General features: G+C 46.1%; 1 protein-coding gene across 3 annotated transcripts in view; it reads right to left on the bottom strand.

Moving 5' to 3' along the window:
• NUP155 (nucleoporin 155) overlaps positions 1-20,261 on the bottom strand; it is a 261,773-nt gene that overhangs the window by 42,229 nt on the left and 199,283 nt on the right. For all 3 annotated transcript variants that reach the window (XM_033932712.1, XM_033932698.1, XM_033932703.1), the window contains exons 27-29: positions 9,470-9,574; positions 5,173-5,327; positions 3,626-3,755 (exon numbers count right to left, since the gene is read on the bottom strand). In XM_033932712.1, the coding sequence (XP_033788603.1) occupies positions 3,626-3,755; positions 5,173-5,327; positions 9,470-9,574 (390 nt within the window). The remainder of the gene's footprint in view (positions 1-3,625; positions 3,756-5,172; positions 5,328-9,469; positions 9,575-20,261) is intronic.

Below are 20,261 nucleotides of genomic sequence, written 5' to 3'. Positions count from 1 at the left end.
GTAAGATTTGCCTCTTTGCGGATGATACCAAAATCTGCAATAGAGTAGACACGCTGGATGGAGTGAATAACATGAAGAAAGACCTGGTGAAGCTTGTAGAATGGTCTGAAATATGGCAGCTAAAATTTAATGCTAAGAAATGTAATATGATGATCTTAAGGTGGCCAAACAGGTTGAAAAGGTGACGGCGATAGCTAGAAGGATGCTAGGTTGCATAGGGAGAGGTATGGCCAGTAGGAAAAAGGAGGCCATAGATGAAGTTAAGAGGTGATAAGCTCCGGACTAAGGGGCCTAGGGCAGCTGCTCTGTCTGCCTTCCCCTAACGACAACCCTGCCTGGGTCGGCCCCTTTACGCTTCCCAGGGCGGACCTACAAAACATCCTGCAGGCAGGGTTATTCCAACTGGAACCTTCTTGCCACCGAGTCCTCCTTGACTCGGTGGCAAGAAGGTTCCGATCAGAGCAGCCCTACCTGTAGGAAGCTACCAAGAGTCTGGTAGGCCCACCCCAGGAGGCACGAAGGATCCAACACAGCCCAAGAGAGTCGCAGGTTTGCTTGTTTTTTTGCCACTGGCGATTGGGAGGGAGGCTGCTGGACCGTGCGATTGCGAGGAGGGCTACTGACCGGGAGGGGTGGAAAGGGAGGCAACTCGCGGCAGATACTTTACTGCGGAGACAAGGCCATTCACTGGTCCGGGTATCTCTTCCCCTCGTTGGGCCATCTCCCTCCCTTCACCTCACCTTCGCTTGCGCTTTTCAGTTTTCTCTCTCTGAGTAGCCCGGACACTGTAGCCTTTTCACAAGTCACGCAAGACTGCTCCAAAATTTCTCCTCAGATGTGAGCTGCCCAGGCAGAAACAGGAAGTTGCATCAGAGCAGAAGTTTCAGGGCAGATTAATGTAACTTGTAAGAAGGCTGCAGTGTCCGGGCCACTCGGAGAGAGAAAACCTTGATTCCGAAAAGCGCCGCAAAGGTGACGAGAAGGGAGGGAAATGGCCCGATGAGGGGAAGAGATTGAATGGTGCTGAAGGGAAGTGGAGAGAGATGGAGAGGGGAACAGACGCTGAAGGGAAGTGAGGAAGGGAGAGAGAGAGGCGCAGACGCTGAAGGGAAGTGGAGAGTGGGGGAGGAGAGAGGAACAGACACTGCTGGGAAACCCTCCAACCCATCCCAGAATTCAAGGCAGCATGAGACAGAAAGAAAGGGTCTTTGAGGGAATAGCAGCAAGCTGAGTGGGAGATGATTTATTTATTTAAAAGTATTTATAACCCGCCTAACCACAAATCTAGGTGAGGGAGAAAGGGAACATACATTATAAGACATACAAGAAAAGTACAACAAAACTAAGAAACATCATTAAAACATATTAAAATCCCACAAAGCTGACCAACCCCTGGAAAAAAAATTATGTATATTTTTCTTTTTTTTCTCTCTCCCTTTTCCCTATCTTTCCCTCCCTTTTTTCTTTTCATTTTTCAGTCCCTGTCTTATCTGCCAGCATACTTACTATTTCTATACCAAAATGAGACCGGCTCAGCTCTGCTCTGGCCACAAGCTATTCTACTTTCAAATTTCTTCAAGCTGATGCATTAGAAATATATAAATAGATGCAATAAGATCATCTCGTTTTTCACACTTCAGCTGAATACTTTTAGCCCTGAACTATGCTTTATACTGATTAGAGAAAGACACGGGGGAAAAATCTGTCCCCGTCACCGGCCCACCATCCTCTGCACCTCCCCGTCACCGCCGTTCCCTTCACTGCCCCGTCACCGTCACCGGCATCCCTTTCACCGCCCCATCACCGCCACTGCCATCCCATTCACCGTCCCGTCACCGTCCCCGCAGCATCCATATAAGCCTTAGTACTGTAATATTTAGCTTATTCCTCTCTTATAAATCAAAGTTCCTGCTGCTGAACTAGAGAAAGAGATGTTCAGCTGGCAGGGCTTTGTTTATAAATTTTTATCAACACAACTAATATACTACTTTATCCTAAAGCAAAAAATAAATAAATAAATAAATAAATTTTTTCTACCTTTGTTGTCTGGTTTCTGCTTTCCACATCTTCTCATTCAATTCCTTCCATCCACTGTGTGTCTTCTCTCTGCGTCTTCCATTTGCTGTTACTGTGCCTCTCCCTTCACCCCCCCCCATTAGTCTAGCACCCATCTTCTTCCCTCCACTCCCCCATAGTCTGGCATCTGTCTTCTTCCCTTCTAGCATCTTCTCCCCACTCTGTCTTCCACATTTCCCTTCAGGGTCTGTTCCTCTCCACCCCCCTTCAATGTCTGTTCTATTCCTTTCCACCACCACCCTTCCCTCCCTCCTTTACCATCTGTTCCTTTCTACCACCCTTCAGCTCCTCTCGCGTGGCCTATCTATCTACCTTCCTCCCTCTTATTTTCGTGGCACGTTACAATGTAATTTGTGCAAGCCACTGGAGCCTGCGAGCTCGGTCCCTGTCCCATCCCCACAAACCATCTCGCTTCTGTGCTCCTATTTTCCCCATTTCTAATATATCCCCTATGTATCTGCCATTGCCCCCCCCCCCCCCCGTGTCCATTTACCATCCCCATGGCATGTCCCTATGCCCCATGCACATGATTTCCCCTCTTTCTGTTACCTTCCTGTGCCCAGATTTCCCCTATCTTCCTCTTCCATACCAGTGTCTCTCTTCTTTTCAACCCCATCTAGCTTCTTTCCCTCCCCCTGCTTCAAGCATCTGGCTCACCTGCCTGTCCTCCCCTTTCTTTCCTGCTGTGGGTTTTTCTTTCCCTCTTCATCCCCTTGGCCCAGAATCCTTTTCCCTTTCACTCCCTCCTTCCAGTGTGAGTCGGGAACACGCGTGATCGTGCAGTTCCCACCCGCCCGATCAATCGTAGCGTTTAGCCAGCTCCCTCCCTTCACCTCACCTTAGTTTGCAGGCTTTCTTTTTCGGCGACCTGCACACGCGGCTGCTCAGTGTTCAATCTTCTGCTCTGCTGCAACTTCCTGTTTATGGTTGCGTCAGAGCAGAAGATTGAACACTGAGCAGCCGCGCGTGTGTGGCTCTTTGAAAGCGTGCGTGTCGCCAAAAAAGAAAGCCTGCAAACTGAGGTGAAGGGAGGGAGCTGGCTAAACGCTACGATCGATCGGGCGGGCAGGAGCTGCGGGGACCGCGCGATCCTTGATGCCTCACTGCGGGGACAAGACCATTCACCGCTCCACGGGACGGTGAATGGCCTTGTCCCCACAGCGACTGCTATTTTTCTTTCCCCGTTTCGGCGGGTTACCCGCGGCTAGCCGCGGGTAACCGCCACCGTGTCATTCTCTAATACTGATGTCTATCAGTCCCAATTTCCTAATCCTGACAGAGTTCAGGAAGGGGAAGTGGGGAAAGAAATATGTTCCTTTGCCAATTTTATATATACATTACTAAAAATAAAATTAAAAAGAACAAAAAATTCTCTGGTTGACTGCAATATCCAGGCCTTTTTTTTAAAGTTAGCCCAAAAGCAAAGTTTTGTGTTGATATACAGTATGAAAGGGCAGCATAGAAATTATCTGAATAAAACTGAACCCACAAGGCACTCCCTATTTAAATTAAAACCTCAAATCAGAATAAATATAAGCTTTTTTCTTACATCCATTTTTTCTTCCAGTTCATGCAGGAACTCTCCATCAGCAGCAAGAGAAGACATGGCAGTGGAACTTTTTGCACTCAGAATAGCACGAGAGATGTACTCAATGCGTTGCTGCAGTGTAATTTCTGTGCTGTTACCCAACAAACAAAAATAGGGCAAAAAGCAAAAACAAGGAATTCAAAATTAAATAACTGAAGTTTAATATTTTACATTAGACAATAGCAAAATTACAAAAAAAGGGAAAATCATAAGAACATAAGAATAGCCTTACTGGGTCAGACCAATGGTCCATCAAGCCCAGTATCCCGTTCTCACGGTGGCCAATCCAGGTCACTAATACCTGGCCAAAACCCAAGGAGTAGCAATATTCCATGCTACTGATCCATAGCTTATCCCATGTCTTTCTCAATAACAGACTATGGACTTTTCCTCCAGGAACGTGTCCAAACCTTTCTTAAAACCAGCTATGTTATCTGCTCTTACCACAACCTCTGGCAATGCGTTCCAAAGCTTAACTATTCTCTGAGTGAAAAAATTTTTCCTCCTATTGGTTTTAAAAGTATTTCCCTGTAACTTCATCGAGTGTCCCCTAGTGTTTGTAATTTTTGACAAGAGTGAAAAATCAATCCATTTGTACTCGTTCTACTCCACTTAGGATTTTGTAGACTTCAATCATATCTCCCCTCAGCCGTCTCTTTTCCAAGCTGAAGAGCCCTAACTGTTTTAGTCTTTTCTCATATGAGAGGAGTTTCATCCCCTTTATCATCTTGGTTGCTCTTCTTTGAACCTTTTCTAGCACCACTATATCTTTCTTGAAATAAGGAGACCAGAATTGAACGCAATACTCCAGATGAGATAACACCATGGAGCGATACAGGTGCATTATAACTTTCTTAGTCTTGTTAACCATCCCTTTTTAAATAATTTCTAGCATCCTGTTTGCTTTTTTGGCTGCCACTGCACATTGGGCTGAAAGTTTCATTGTATTGTTTACGATGATACTGAGATCTTTTCTTAGGCGCTAACCCCCAAGGTGGACCCTAGAATCTGTGATTCAGGTTATTCTTCCCAATGTGCATCACTTTGCATTTGCCCACATTAAATTTCATCTGCCATTTGGACACCAGTCTTCCAATTTCCTAAGGTCTGCCTGCAATTTTTCACAATCCACATGTATTTTAACAACTTTGAACAGTTTAGTATCATCTGCAAATTTAACCACCTCACTCGTTCCAATTTCCAGATCATTTATAAATAAGTTAAATAGCATGCAGCCGTCAATAAAAATTCATGGCACAATTTCCTACCCATGGCTGAGCTGGTGGCTAAATAAGAATAAGGAAATTGCTGTAAGACATACGTATGAATAGTGAACCAGCATCAGTTTATCATCCAGGAATTTTTTCAAACCAACATTCATTGCTTAACTTGTATATCCCTGTAAATCTTGTTTCTCCTATTGTTTCCTATTGTCTTGACATATAAGTATCTCAGTGCATATTTAAATAAGGAAAATGATTTCAGTTAAGGCCTAGCAATCTGCATACCTATGCATATCTGCCAGTTTAGCCAACACACGAGCTGCATTGCTGAAAATTCGGTTCTTTTCATAGTATCTCCAAAGCAAATCCATGTAACGGACCTTATTTTGATCCATTTTTGCCATTCTTTCCAAATGTGGCTCCAAAAATGGTGAATTTATCTAAAGAAGTTATGATTAAATACAAGCAATATTTTAATATTGATCTAATTCTTAACACCTTACAAAGGACCTCTCTATCTTAACTTGTCTTTTTTTTTTTTTACCCATTTTTCAAGTCTTCCCTCTACATTTCTCTGCTTCTTACCACAACCTCTCCTTCACTCAGCAACCTTCAGAAATTAATTTTATAATAGACCACCTAGTGTAGATTAGTCAATTATTCTTCTTCCCAAACATGGTAAAATTATGTCTTACCTGTTAATTTTCTTTCCCTTAGACGCAGCAGATGAATCCAGAGACCAATGGGATAGCTCACATCTACCAGCAGGTGGAGATAGAGAAACTGATTAACAGGTGTTCTTATTTGCTGGCACTCCTCCTGTCTCATCGGTATGGCTCCTTGCCCAAGCACATTTCACCATCAATAGGCATAGCATGTAAAAAACTTCTTTCCCAGAACACATCGCCAACAGCAAAGATACCGAATATAATCCTTACAACAACCAATCACTAAAAGTCGCACACGAAAAAAAAAAAAAACCGACAACCAAATACCAGAAAGGGTGGGGCTCTGGATTCATCTGCTGCGTCTAAGGGAAAGAAAATTAACAGCAGATGAATCCAGAGACCAATGGGATGTAGCAAAGCAATCCTCAATCTGGGTGGGAAGCAAACCTCGCATCCGCAACAACCGAAGCCCCAAAAAGCCCCTATCGCATGTGCCCGAACCTCCATGCAGAAACGCTGAGAGAAGGCACTCTCGGAAGACCAGTTAGCCGCGAGACAAATATCCTCCAAGGAAACAACCTCTGGGCCGAGCCCAAGAAGGAGCCCTCGCTCCAGCGGAATGGTCATGAAGTTCATACGCCACCCGTTCCCCTGCCAGCAGGCAAGCAAAAAGAAAGTCCTCCTGGACCCATTGAGCGAGGTAGGCATCTGACGCCGCCATACGCATGAGGCGTCCCTTGAAGAATACAAAAAGGAGATATAAACAACTAACAGTTGTTAGAAACTGAGTTCGCGGAGAATGCTACATATGGTTCCAAAATGCAGTGAATAAAAGCAGTGCTCCCACTATCTCCTCCCAGGAAGAAGGAAGGAAAAGCGAGCATGACGCAAAAGAAAGGATGACACCCCTCTAGAAAGAAACAGTGGTACCATCCGACTGATACCCCCTATGACGGCATTAAGAAATAGTAAACAGGAATCCCCGTTGAACAAGGCCTGCAACATCGCAACTGCAGAGCTGAAGCCATGGCCACAAGGAATCCCATGGTCAACGGCACAGCTGTTTAGAGTCCCAAAGGACAAGGCTAAAATGAAGCCATCGGTAAACTTAGAAGAAGTACGTGAAGATTGTACTCCAAACCGGGCTTTTTTTTTTTTTTTTTTAGAGGCGCATGAATATACACCACTTTGTTTAGGAACTGAACTACAGGAAGCTGAGAAGTCAGCGAAGGGCCATATACCTAGTCTCTGTCACAAGTCAAGAAAGACACCAGAAGCTGAAGGGAAATGAACGCTAAGCCCTCGGCCAAACACTAGTGCCACAAAAGGAACTCTGGAGTGGTTCAAACTGGAAGAAGCGCCCAAGAAAGGAAACCCCTCCAACAGGAAGCAGAAGCCACAGGAGATGTTCGTAGCACCTGGATAAGAGAAGAAACAACCATCTTCGCCTAACTCGTACACGTCAGCCAAGATTAACCAAAAAACTAGGTTGTAATCCTAAAGTAGTACAAATATCCATGTGGATCGGACCCTAGGCGGGCAAAGCTGGAGACGCCAGGAAGATTCCTAGTCCAGCTGTCGAAAGACCCATTAAATCCGCAAAGGAAGGAAGGCGCCGGCCATCCAGGGAATCTACCCATACTGTGCCCGGAAGGCGAGCTCGAGATTGTAAATCCAAGCTATCATCAGCCAGCGGAAAACACTGAAAAGGAGAAGGCAGAGGCGAGAAAGGAGCTATGCCGCAACCCCCTCTAACTTCCACTCCCTGGGCCCGCCGAAGAAGCTAGGAAGAGTAGAATTGAGAGACGGGGCCATGAGTTCCAGGTCAATGAGATCTCGCTTTCCTAAAATGAGGTATAATGGCTGAGCCACAAATCACAATACCCAGGATGCAGAAGATTATACTAATATTAATATGCACCCTTCCAAGAGCGTACACAGCGCTGTACACAGAAACATCCAAGAAAGAGATGCAGAGAGTCCCAAAAGTGAAAAATATGGGACCTCCCCTGCGACTGACCCCATTATCGTGAGACACGGCTTCTACCAACCCAGTACGGAGGGAAGCCGAAACTGGGGGGGAGAAGAATAGCGTCAAACCGCATGCAAAATGGGGCTGCAAAAAATCCCATAGGAGATCACAGAAGCGCAGCAATTCAATCAACTCCCCCACCCTGGGCCCCAATATGAACACAGGATAAATTGTAAGCAGCAGCTGCCGCCGCACTCGACCTGAAAGGCCGAGAAGCAACGGCTGAGCCAATAGAAGCCGGATATCAGAGAAACTACTGAACGTCGCGGCATCCTCCCCCCAGTGCAGGAGCACTAGTCTTTTACTCAGAAAAGACCGCGGCTCTCAGCCGGAGACTCAAACACCGCCGTGGCAAGCGGGAAACTTAAGCCACGCTGTGACGTGCTCCGCCGAGCTGGTTTCGCTGGCCTCATGGAACTGGGAGGTAACAACAGGGAGACCGAGAAAGGCGCAGAGAGAAAGAAAGCCGCCGAAACAGACCAGAAGAACGCCCCATCGCGTCTGCCAGCCTCGGAGCATCCTTGCAATCCAACCGCCCATGGAAGAGGTACGGGCTCTCTACCCTAAATTACCCCGACCTCGGCCGCGGCACCTGCCAAACGACGGGCAGCCTCAGCGTACCACGCTGCAAATGCGAGGACACCCCCCCCGCCCACACAAGAAACCTCTAAGCGACTCCCGTGCGCGGGAAGGCAGCAGCTCCTCCAACCGAGCCCAAACTACAACGCGGGGGCTCAGTCCACTCACCTATGCCACAACAAGAAAATAAGCTGCCAAAAACGAACCGCTCACCAAAGCTTAGCGGCTGAGAAAAGAGCCAACTACCGGCTAACCACGCGACTGTTCCCCGAAGCACCAAACACCACCACCAACCAAAAAATATAACCTGCAATTGCAAAGTAACACAAGGCATACTCACAACCCAGCTTACAAGGCTGTAAGACCCCGGTAGGAACAGGTTGAGCACTACTAAGAGTACCCAATCGTGGATAGTAACTGCAGTCTCTATATTTTTTTTTTTCCAGGGAAAGAAGAAAACTAGAGACCCAGATAAACCCTCTATCAGAGGAGGGAGGGTGAGGCAGGGACAAGGGGGGGCCCAAGTGTAACCTCTAAAGCCGGCACCGTTCAGCCGGACACCCCTGTCTCACTGAAGAGAAAGAATCTCAACAGGAGAAATGGAATTTCCAGCCATCGTCAGAATTCAGGAGCAATTGGAATAGCGACTTTCCCCTGCTGGGAGATAGAGCATACTGATGAGACAGGAGGAGTGCCAGCAAATAAGAACACCTGTTAATCAGTTTCTCTATCTCCACCTGCTGGTAGATGTGAGCTATCCCATTGGTCTCTGGATTCATCTGCTGCTGTTGCTAGGGAAACTCCCTTTTATCCTCTTAAATGAAATCACATTTAATAGAAGTTAAACACAGCTGGAATTCTGCATAATATCTCAAACAGAAATGTGAACAAAAGGGATAACATACAGTAACTTGAACTCAGAAAGAAATGTTTCTGTTTATCAAATTTAAGTGAAAGGCCTTGCGTCTTATAACCTCCTATCCTGTTAAGGTCAAGCCAGTCAATGTTATCTTTGTCCATGTATTACTCAGTTCCCCCCATCCAACAAATAGTTACCTCTTTTATTACTATCTTTCCTTCCAGTTTCCCTCTCTCCCTAGTGATTCAATCAATTCTTCTTCCTATCTAGACCTACCCTGATTACTTTACTTTCCAGTTGGAAAAGGTATTCAACTCTCTGGACCAAGTTTGTTCATTTCTATATCACTTTTTGTAATACAAAACTGATAGATTTGTTTCCAGCTACTTGCTAAACTATTTTCAACAGAATAGAGTTTTTTAAAAATCAGTTCTCATACTTTACCTTTAGAAGTTTGTCTGTGAGGTCCACCTGTATCAGCCAGTTATAGAGTGCTATACTAAAGAGTTCATCTGTTGAACGTTGAGCCAATTTCAACATTTTCTCAAACTATAAAAAAATGTAAAGTTAAACACAGCTACACAAATAGTAAACATGAAAAGTCAGGTACAGAACACAAATCTAAAAAGGCTTCCTGTCTTATTTTCACTCATAATCAGGCATTATTAAAAAAAAAAAAAAAAAAAAAACATTAACAAAATGATCCAACATCACTTTTTTTCTACTATTTGCCCCAATAAGCTGAGTGTCTTACTGGACTGTGTCCAAATGACTGTTTTTATTATTCTCTCAATCATCATCATATAATTGCCCAAATATCATATCAAAGGAATTGAACTTAACGGACCAATGTTATTTACACCAAGATGCTGTGCTTAGACAACTTTTAATACAAAAGAGCTATGTTCTAACCTGCCTACCAAAATAACTCTCTCAAACTTTGCACTCCCCTTCTAATACTATTAGAGCTGCAACTGTGTGCAAAAATTTAGGCATGAGTTGGTTATATTGAATGTTTCAACAAATTCCTAACTGAACAGAAAGTGACACGACCTGTATTATATTACATTACTGTTTTCAATCCCGCCAATACCTTTCAGTTGTAGGCGGTTTACAATAAGAATTGGTCTGGCCATTCCCAGGGAGCTTACAAAGTTGAACAGAAAGAGTGAGCTTACAAGAATTGATGGATAGCATGAGTGATGGGATCTGGGGAGGGTTTATAAGGTATAGCAGATCATTTGACAAATTTTTTGAAAAGCATAGTTTTCAGTTCTTTCCTGAATGTTTTGTAGTTGGTCGTCTTGGTCAGTAGCTTGGAGGGGGGGGATGGGTGAAGAGAGCCTGTGTTGTCCTTGGTCTAAATCAGTGTTCCCGCTAAGCTGCGCTGGCCTGCGCTCGCGCACAAAATATTACATCGCAGCGCACAAGTTTCTCTTCACAGCGCACACACGCGTCGCAAAGGTAAGGGGAGGTAAGGTAAGGGGACGCATTGGGGGGATTGCACTTCCCCACAATTGCCATGCTTCGGTTCCTCTTCTTCCTTCCTTCCTCCCTCCCCCCCCCGCGGGACCCTGCGGCACCATCAACTCTTACTCCCTCTAATGTCGGCCCTGCAGCTCCAGACTTCCTCGCACCTTCTCCCCTCCCCCTTTGGATCGCTATTATTTTAAATGTTATAGCCGCGGAGCTGTATCCATCAGTGGAGATGTCTAACCTCGGCCTGCCCCGGAACTCTTACTGCAACAGTGACTTCCTGTTCCTGCCTAGACGGGCGGCTGCTGCAGTAAGAGTTCCGGGGCAGGCCGAGGTTAGACATCTCCACTGATGGATACAGCTCCGCGGCTATAACATTTAAAATAATAGCGATCCAAAGGGGGAGGGGAGAAGGTGCGAGGAAGTCTGGAGCTGCAGGGCCGACATTAGAGGGAGTAAGAGTTGATGGTGCCGCAGGGTCCCGCGGGGGGGGGGGGGGGGGAGGAAGGAAGGAAGAAGAGGAACCGAAGCATGGCAATTGTGGGGAAGTGCAGAGCTGCAGGGAAGAGTGTTGCGGTACCCAGCTGGAGGGAGAAGGAAGATGAGGGAGGGAATTAAAGGAGATGCCAGGGCTTGGAGCGTAGGAGGAAGGTATGCCAGTCTAAGGGAAAAGGAAGGGGGAGATGTGAGAGCATGGAGGGGGAGCGAAAGATGGAAGAAAAGGAAAGGAGAGAGATGCCAGAGAATCAGGGAAGGGGAGATACCAGACTATGAGGAGAGGTGTGGGAGAGGGAAGGCGAGGAGAGAGATGCCAGACCAATGGGGTGAAAGGAGAGATGGAAGGGGGAGGCATACAGTTTCTGGAAGGGGCATAGAAGGAGAGAAGATGCCATATAGGGGAAGAGAGACGGCAGACAGTGGATGGAAGGAAGAGAGTTACAAGAAGATGAGGAAAGGAGAAACCACAGAAGACAAAGGTAGAAAAAAATTTCTATTTATTTATTGCTTTAGGAGACATGTGTCACTGTTTCTGTGAAGCATTGTATGCAGAGTCCAGCTTCTTGCTGGTTCAATTTAACCTTTGTCTATGTATTTTTATTTTATCCCCCCTTTTACAAAACTGTGAAGCGTTTTTAGCACCAGCCTTGGTGGTAGCAGCTCTGATGCTCAGAATTTTATGAGCATCAGAGCTGTTACCTCCGTAGCTAAAATCCACACTACAGTTTTGTAAAAGAGGGAGGGGTTAGTTTGTGATTACATATTCCTTACTAGGCGAAGGTGTTTTCTGTGTTCTGTGTGTTCGAAAGACATGGTTTTCTGTTAGGATTGACGGTGTAGGATTGATCTGTGCTGGTCTGGCTTGTTTAGTTTTACAATGGGTGTATTGATGTACTGCTTACTGCAATATGTAAGATGCTGCCTTTTCCTAGGTACTCATGTGTGACGTGTGGTTTGTTACTAAAAATCATGTTTTTCTTACAGATGGGGGGGGTTGCCAAAAAATGATGGGCCCCGGATGTTACATATGCTAGGTACGCCACTGTATGTAAAGATACCAGAAAGCTGGCGTAGCAAAAACTTCTAAGTTTTGAGTATTTAACCCTCCCACAATCTCACGGGCACTCGTTTCAAGTTTATTGAGATTTTGATTTAAACGCAATATCAAATATTTTCAATGCGTATAACAAAAATAAATTTGGGGAAATAAATAAAACCATTTGAACCAGTGTTCCCGCTAAGCTGCGCTGGCGTGCGCTGGCGCACAAAATATTACATCGCAGCGCACACGTTTCTCGTCACAGCGCACGATCGGAAGAGGCGTACGGCAGATGGCAGGGCGGCGAGAGGAGAATCGGGCGAGTTGGCTCATAACTTGCTGGCGCCCGATATTTTTGGCTCACGGTGAAAAAAGTTTGCTCACAACACCCGCCCGCTTAGAGGGAACACTGGTCTTGATGTGTTTTTTTCTGATTAGGTGGTTGTTTAGGTAGGTAGGCCCAGTTCCATTTAGGGCTCTGAATACGGTGCAGTAGATTTTGAATTGTATGCACGTTTGTATGGGGAACCAGTGTGAGTCTCGGAAAGCAAAGGTAATGTGATCGTATTTTTTCAGCGAGTATATCAGTTTGTATGTAGAAGAAAGTTAAACATGACTTTTTGCAAATTAATAATATATTACTATTCATTGATTTTAAACTATTGAAAATAATTAAGGGAACATGAAAGGTCTAAAAGTAAGGATACCTTTGCAGCTGATTCATTACTATATTTTTCAGTATAGAATTATTCAGTAAACCATAAAGTTTACTGAATAATTCAGCTTTTCTTCAGTTGGAATGTTATGGCAAATGTAAAATAAAGTTTAAAAACAGTATAAAAAGTACTTGTAGGAATAAAGATAAGGCTTTGGAATGGCTTTCAGAGTCCCAGGCTTAAATATTGAAAATGTGTGGGGAGATCTCAAAATATGCATTACATGCAAGAAAACTGGATTAAGAACTGGTTGAAAGATAGAAAACAGGAGGATCCTAACCATGATGGTGTTTTGAGTGAACTTGGCTGAATGCTGTCGTTCCCTTTACCTATTTTCTTGATGGTTAAGCGCAAATCAAAGACCCGGGTTTTTCCCCTAGAACCCGGGTCCAAAGTTTCTTTGCTGGGACCGATGGATGCTTTGGTCGAGCGGCAACCCTGAGGTGACCCGGACGAGAAGTCCTTGGCAAGAAGTGGGAGTATGTTGGAGAACTCCCGAGCTTCCCTCGAGGCAGCTAGTCTCTTGCCAGAGGAGCAGAGAACGCCGGCGCAACCACTCCCTCAGCCAGTGTCATCAGACTTTCTTTGCAGCTCTCGGATGTTGCTGCTTCACTTCCTTTACTTGCCATAAGTAAAGGAAGTGAAGCAGCAACATCCGAGAGCTGCAAAGAAAGTGAAGAACTCGCAATTCAGCGGGTGTTAGCTGCATCAGTTTTACAGCCACTGCAGTGTAGACACAGGGACCGCAGAATCTTTCTGAACCTTCAAGTTCCTCAGGTACTGTAAAAATTAAAGATATTCAAGTGAAATCTGAAATAACTCCTTTGAAGAAGCCCTCAGTTATTGACTTACAATGTTCAGGGGTGCTTTCTGAAACATCTAAATTACAACAGAGGGTTGGAAAACTTTAATCGGAAACTCTTGAACATGGAAAACTGTTGGAGGTTATAGGCGCACAAAAACAGCTCCTAATAAAGAAAAATGGAAACAATTTCAAACTTGAAATGTTCGCGATCACAAGGAGATCTAATTTAAGATTAATAAATTTCCTAAATTAACTACAGTCTTGCTATTAGAGATGTTCAAGAGGTATCTTTCAGAAATTTTGAATGTTCCATAAATATCTTACCCACCAGTATCGAAGATTTATTATCTTCTTGATGGAAAAAAGAAGACCAATATATTAGAAAAATCAGATTTAGAGCAGATGTCTGTAGCTACATTGTTTGTTCAATTAGCCTTAGATTCAGACAGAGATTGGTTGTTAAATGTTTTTTAAGTATAAAGATAAACCTTTCATGAGTCAAAAAATCAGAATGTATCCAGATATAGTAGATAAGATAACCCAAAAAGAGAGGAAACAATTTCTGCTTTTGCGACCACAAGTTTTAAAACTGGGTGCTACTTTTGCACTTAGATTTCCTTGTAAATGTTTGGTCAATTTTCAAGGAGCTACATATACCTTTTTCGAGTCTTCACAATTATCTAGATTTATTTCAGGCAAAGAAGTAATTACTGCCAGTACCCCTGTCGAAATTCAAGAGTAGCTCGTGTATTAAGCTAGGTTACGTTCAAGAGCTCATCTGTTTTCCTATTTTTTGTTTTTGTAGAATTAAAGGTATCTGATTATTTTGAAGCTCCTTCCCTATAATTGTGCACTGAATAACAGAACAAATGAATATATTTATATAATTTGAAAATTTGTTAGCACCGTGTTTCCCCGGAAATATTTGGGGCCCCAAAAAGGCACTAGGTCTTATTTATTTTCGGGTAGGGCTTATTTTTTCATGTATATGATCATCTCTCCCATCCTCTCCACCTCAATTCTTCCTCTTTGCTTTCCCCCACATGTGCAACATCTTTCTTCCCTTTTCACCTTCCCTCTGAAGCATCTTTCTATCCTTCCCTCCCTCCCATCCCCCTGTGCAGAACCCTTTGTCCAGCTTCCATCCTTCCTTCCCTCCCATCCCCCCAGTGCAGCAGAACCTTTTGCCCAGCTTCCATCCATCCTTCCCTCCCTCCCATCTGTTTTTTTGTGTTTATTTTTTGATATTCATAATCTCATTTTAAGTATATTTATTCATGTTAATGTATGATTTCTTTTTTAGTATTAATAGCCCCTTATGCAGCTGACTGGCAAAACATGGCCATGTCAGTCTACAGTATTTCAACCTGGGAGCTTTTTACAGGATCTAATTAACAGACTATTTCACTGGCAATCTGCTTCTTTGTTTTATTCCATCTTGGATATTGTAGATCAACTGCCTTATTTTTTTAACTTACCAAAGTTAGCAAATATCAATGCTGAGAAGCCTCCCTATGAGGGCTGAGCTTCTTTAAAGGACAACCTTCCAATACATAATGAAGAATGGTCATAAAAAGTTTTGGTAGCTCCGCTGACTGACCTTTTCAGCGAGTCTCTAGAGTCGGGAGTAGTACCAGAGGACTGGAGGAGGGCGGATGTGGTCCCTCTCCAAAAAAGTGGAAGTAAGGAAGAAGTAGGGAATTACAAGCCAGTAATTTCTGACTTCAGTGGTTAGCAAATTAATGGAAACACTTTTAAAACAGAGAAAATGTTTGAGATCAGAAAATAGTATGAAACTGAGTTTGGAGGGTAAGATGTTAGTATCTCATATTAAGATTGGGGCAACAATGCTGTCTGTGGCTGGTGCCAAGCTCTGGAATGCGCTGCCTGGTATTCTGCGATTCTGTGATAGGAGATTGAATATTAAACGCAAATTTCTGTCAATGCCTTCCTGTGCAAATGCTATTCTCTGTTAATGCTTTCCTGTCAATGATTTTATGGGATCTTGTGTTTCCATCTTGTAGGATGAATTTAAAAGATTTTGATAATGATAATGTCTTCTTGTGTTTGTCTTGTTTAAACATAAGAACATAAGCAGTGCCTCCGCCGGGTCAGACCATAGGTCCATCCTGCCCAGCAGTCCGCTCCTGCGGCGGCCCAAACTGGTCACGACCTGTCTGTATCACCAGTAGAGGCTCCCTTGCCACCTTGGTTTCTCATTTAAGTCCTGTCTTCCTATCGAAGTCCTAACCTTCCGGTCTTGCACATGCACGACCTGGTTTGGTTTCTATACTCATTACTTGGTTAGCTTTCTATACTTGTGTTACATCCCAGCTCCTCCCTCAGTATTCCATGATCCCTTTATCCCTCAGGAATCCGTCCAATCCCTGTTTGAATCCCTGTACCGTACTCTGCCTGATCACTTCCTCCGGTAGCGCATTCCAAGTGTCCACGACCCTTTGGGTGAAAAAGAACTTCCTTGCATTTGTTTTGAACCTATCTCCCTTCAGTTTCTCCGAATGCCCCCTCGTATTCGCTGTCCCTTTCAGTCTGAAGAATCTGTCCCTATCCACCCTCTCTATGCCCCTCATGATCTTGAAGGTCTCTATCATATCTCCCCTGAGCCTCCTCTTCTCCAGAGAGAAGAGCCCCAGCCTATCCAACCTCTCAGCGTATGGGCAGTGTTCCAGCCCTTTTACTATTTTCGTTGCTCTCCTTTGGACTCTCTCAAGTACCGCCATGTCCTTCTTGAGGTGCGGCGACCAATACTGAACGCAGTATTCCAGATGTGGACGCACCATCGCTCGATACAATGGCATGATGACTTCCCGTGTTCTGGTTGTTATGCCCTTCTTTATGATGCCCAGCATCCTGTTGGCTTTTTTCAAGGCTGCTGCGCACTGTGCAGATGGCTTCAGTGATGCATCCACCAGCACACCCAAGTCTCTTTCAATTCTGCTGTCTCCCAACAATACCCCCCCCAATTTGTAGTTGAACAACGGGTTCTTTTTCCCTATATGCATGACCTTGCATTTGTCCACGTTAAAGCGCATTTGCCATTTGTTTGCCCAGTCTTCCAGCTTGTCCAGGTCCCTTTGTAGGTCCTCACACTCCTCCCTGGTCTTAACTCTGCCGCACAGTTTGGTATCGTCTGCAAATTTTATAACCTCGCACTTTGCCTCCTTTTCCAGGTCATTGATAAATATGTTAAAGAGTAACGGCCCTAGCACCGACCCCTGTGGCACACCGCTTGTGACTCCCCGCCAGTCAGAATATTGACCCTTTACTCCGACCCTCTGCAGTCTACCCGACAACCAGTGCTTGATCCATCTGTGCACATCCCCTCCCACCCCGTGGTTCCACAGCTTCTTAAGCAGCCTTTCATGTGGCACCTTGTCAAAAGCCTTTTGAAAATCGAGGTAAATGATGTCTATGGGTTCCCCATTGTCCACCCGACTGCTTATTCCCTCAAAGAAGTACAGAAGGTTCGTTAGGCACGACCTTCCCTTACAGAATCCGTGCTGGCTTGTTCTCAGTAGGCCATTCCTCTCGATGTGCTCGCAAATGCCGTCCTTGATCATAGCTTCCACCATCTTCCCTATAATTGAAGTCAGGCTCACCGGCCTGTAGTTCCCGGGGTCACCCCTCGATCCCTTCTTGAAGATAGGTGTGACATTCGCCAATTTCCAGTCCTCTGGTACCTCACCAGTTTTCAAGGATAGGTTGCAAACATGCTGGATTGTGCCCGCTATTTCTTGTCTTAGTTCCTTCAGAACCCTTGGGTGGATCCCGTCCGGGCCCGGTGATTTGCCGCATTTCAGCCTGTCTATCTGTTTGAGGACATCCTCCTTACTTACCTCTATGTGCTCCAATTTTTCAGCCTGTTCCCCACTCATGAGCTCCTCTGAGTCCGGTATATTAGATGTGTCTTCGCTCGTGAAAACCGACGAGAAGAACGTGTTCAACCTCTCAGCTACCTCTTTATCCTCCTTAATCACTCCCTTCCTATCCCCATCGTCCAATGGCCCCACCTCCTCTCTCGCTGGTCGCTTCCCCTTAACGTAACTGAAGAATGCCTTGAAGTTTTTCGCCTCCCTGGCCAGCCCCTCTTCGTATTTCCCCTTTGATTTTCTAACCTCCCGGTGGCATTCCTTTTGGCATTTCCTGTGCGCCTGGTGATTTTCCTCCGTTGGGTCCTTTTTCCATCTCTGGAAGGATACTTTTTTGTCCTTTATCGCCCTCTTTACTTCTGTTGACATCCAAACCGGGTCCTTTGATCGCTTGTTCTTGCAGCCTTTCCTGAAACTGGGGACGTACATTCTCTGTGCTTCCTGCAGGGTGTCCCTGAATAGGGTCCAGGCGCTTCCCACAGTCTCCATCCTAAAGATGTTTCTGAGCTTCCTCCCCACCATTTCCCTCATAGCAACATAGTTCCCTTTCTTGAAGTTAAGCGCAGTTGTTGCAGTCCTCCTTACTATGGGTGTCTCTCTTTCTAATGTGAATCTGATCGTGTTGTGATCACTGTTGCCTAGTGGTCCTCCCACTTCTATCCCTCTTGCAGGCCCCCCTAATCCGTTTAGGATGAGGTCAAGAGTAGTACCCCCTCGCGTGGGTTCTTTGACTAGTTGCTCCATGAAGCAGTCCTTCACAGCTTCTACAAATCCTGTCTCCCTAGGGCAGTTGGAGTGACCCGTACTCCAGTCTATTCCCGGGTAGTTGAAGTCCCCCATCACTGTTACACTTCCAGTCCTGCATTCCTGTCTCAATTCCGCTTCCAAGTCATGTCCGACTCCTTCTGGCCAGGTGGTCGATAGTACAGCCCCAGTTTTATGCCCGCACCCTTGTTTCCCGGTAATTTGACCCATAGCGATTCCAGCCCCTCTGCCTTCGTTGCCATATCCATCCCGACCGAGTGGATAGAGTCCTTTATATATAGTGCTATGCCTCCCCCCTTCTTGTGGGTCCTGTCCCTCCTGTAGAGTTTGTACCCCGGCAGTGCCACATCCCATTGATTTTCCTCTGTCCACCAGGTTTCTACAATTCCAATTATATCCAGGTCCTCCCCCTTGGCCACGACTTCTAGTTCACCCATCTTGGCCATGAGGCTTCTTGCGTTTGCGTATAAGCACCGCAGGTCCCGTCGTGTTTCTTCCACCTCTGCATTTACCTGGGCCACTTGCCCTTGGATTTCAGGCTGTTTTCCCATTCCCTGTGCTTATGCTTTGCCCTCAGCCTTTACCCTCTTAGCTTTCAGCTTCCCCACATCCCCGCCACCCCACTTCCCCGCTTTTCCTCTGGGTTTTCTAGCCCTACCGGCCCCCTCCTGGGCTATCATCCCTTGAGCCTCTGTTTGATCCCCCTCGCCTTGTGGTACCTCTATATTACCCTCGGCTTTCGCCCTCGTGCCACCCAGTCTCCCTGTGTCTCCATGCCCATTAGTTTTCTCCCAGCAAGCTCCCTTTACCTGATGTTTCCCTCACTGTCTGATTCTAAGATCTTCCGGTCCCTCTGCTTCCTCCCTGCAGTCAGCCCGTTCAGCATCTGTTCTGGATACTGTTGTCCGAAGCGTCAACATCAGATCAGCTGTCGGCTTTCCCCCTCTCCTCAGTTTAAAGCCCTCTCAATCTCCTTCCTCACATTGGCTGCCAGTAGTCTAGTTCCTGCTGTGCTCAGGTGCAGGCTGTCCCGCCGGTAGAGCTTGCTCTTTCCCCAGAAGGACGCCCAGTTCCTCACAAAGTGGAAGCCCTCCTCCTGGCACCATCTCCTCAACCATGCATTCACAGCTTGGAGGTCTGCCTGCCTCTTTGCATCTGCTCTCGGTACAGGCAGGATCTCCGAGAATGCTATCCTCCGTGTGCTCCGCTTCAGCTTTCGTCCCAGGACCCTGAACTGGTCAGTCAGTGTGGCCATGCTGAAGTTCCTCCGGCTCACATCATTCGTTCCGACGTGGATTATTACCGCAGTCTCCTCTGTCTCTGCTCCGTCCAGGATCCTCTCAATCCTGTCAGTGATGTCTCGTGTCTTGGCCCCTGGGAGACAAGTCACTAGCCGGTCCTCCCTTCCTCCAGCTACGTGACTGTCTACCTCTCTCAAGATCGAGTCTCCCACCACAATAGCAGACTTCCCTTTCCTCAGCAACCTCCTCTGCCTCAGGTCCGTGTCCTCGGTGCAGTGTGGTGTCTCTCCCTCGGGGTCCCGGTGAGTCGCGGACTCCTCCTCTTGCGTGGTTCCTCCGCTAGGTCCTTCCCCGGTGTCGCCTTGTGGATCCTGGGTCTCGTCTGCCGACATCCGTCTGTGCTGCTGCTGATCCCGTTCCTCCACCTTCCTATAGGCCTCCTCGATGAATCTCTCGAGGTCCCTCACCTGGTCCACAATGGGGCCTGCTCCGTCTGTGTTCTGGGTAGACCAGCTCGTCTCCTCTGTGGTGCGCAGTCCCTCCAGTTCCTGGACCCTGACCCTCAATCTGCCGACCTCCATCCTCAGGCTTTCCAGTTCCTGACACCGACTGCATATGTACTCCCGCCTTCCCAAAGGGAGGTAGTCGTACATATTGAACTCTGTGCAGTATACCGGAAAGTACCTCTGGGATCCTGGGTCCTCCATCGCTCCCGTAAAGTGCTGGTGTGCTCCTGCAGAGAGAAAAGAGAAAAGAAGGTGATTTCTTGGTGTTTCTGTCTCCCTCGCCTTCGCCGCGCGCCGAAC

The sequence above is a fragment of the Geotrypetes seraphini genome, chromosome 1 (assembly GCF_902459505.1).
Source record: "Geotrypetes seraphini chromosome 1, aGeoSer1.1, whole genome shotgun sequence".
Classification (NCBI taxonomy): Eukaryota; Metazoa; Chordata; class Amphibia; order Gymnophiona; family Dermophiidae; genus Geotrypetes; species Geotrypetes seraphini.
Note: the sequence above shows the minus strand (reverse complement) of the source record. Positions and strands in the feature narration are given on the sequence as shown.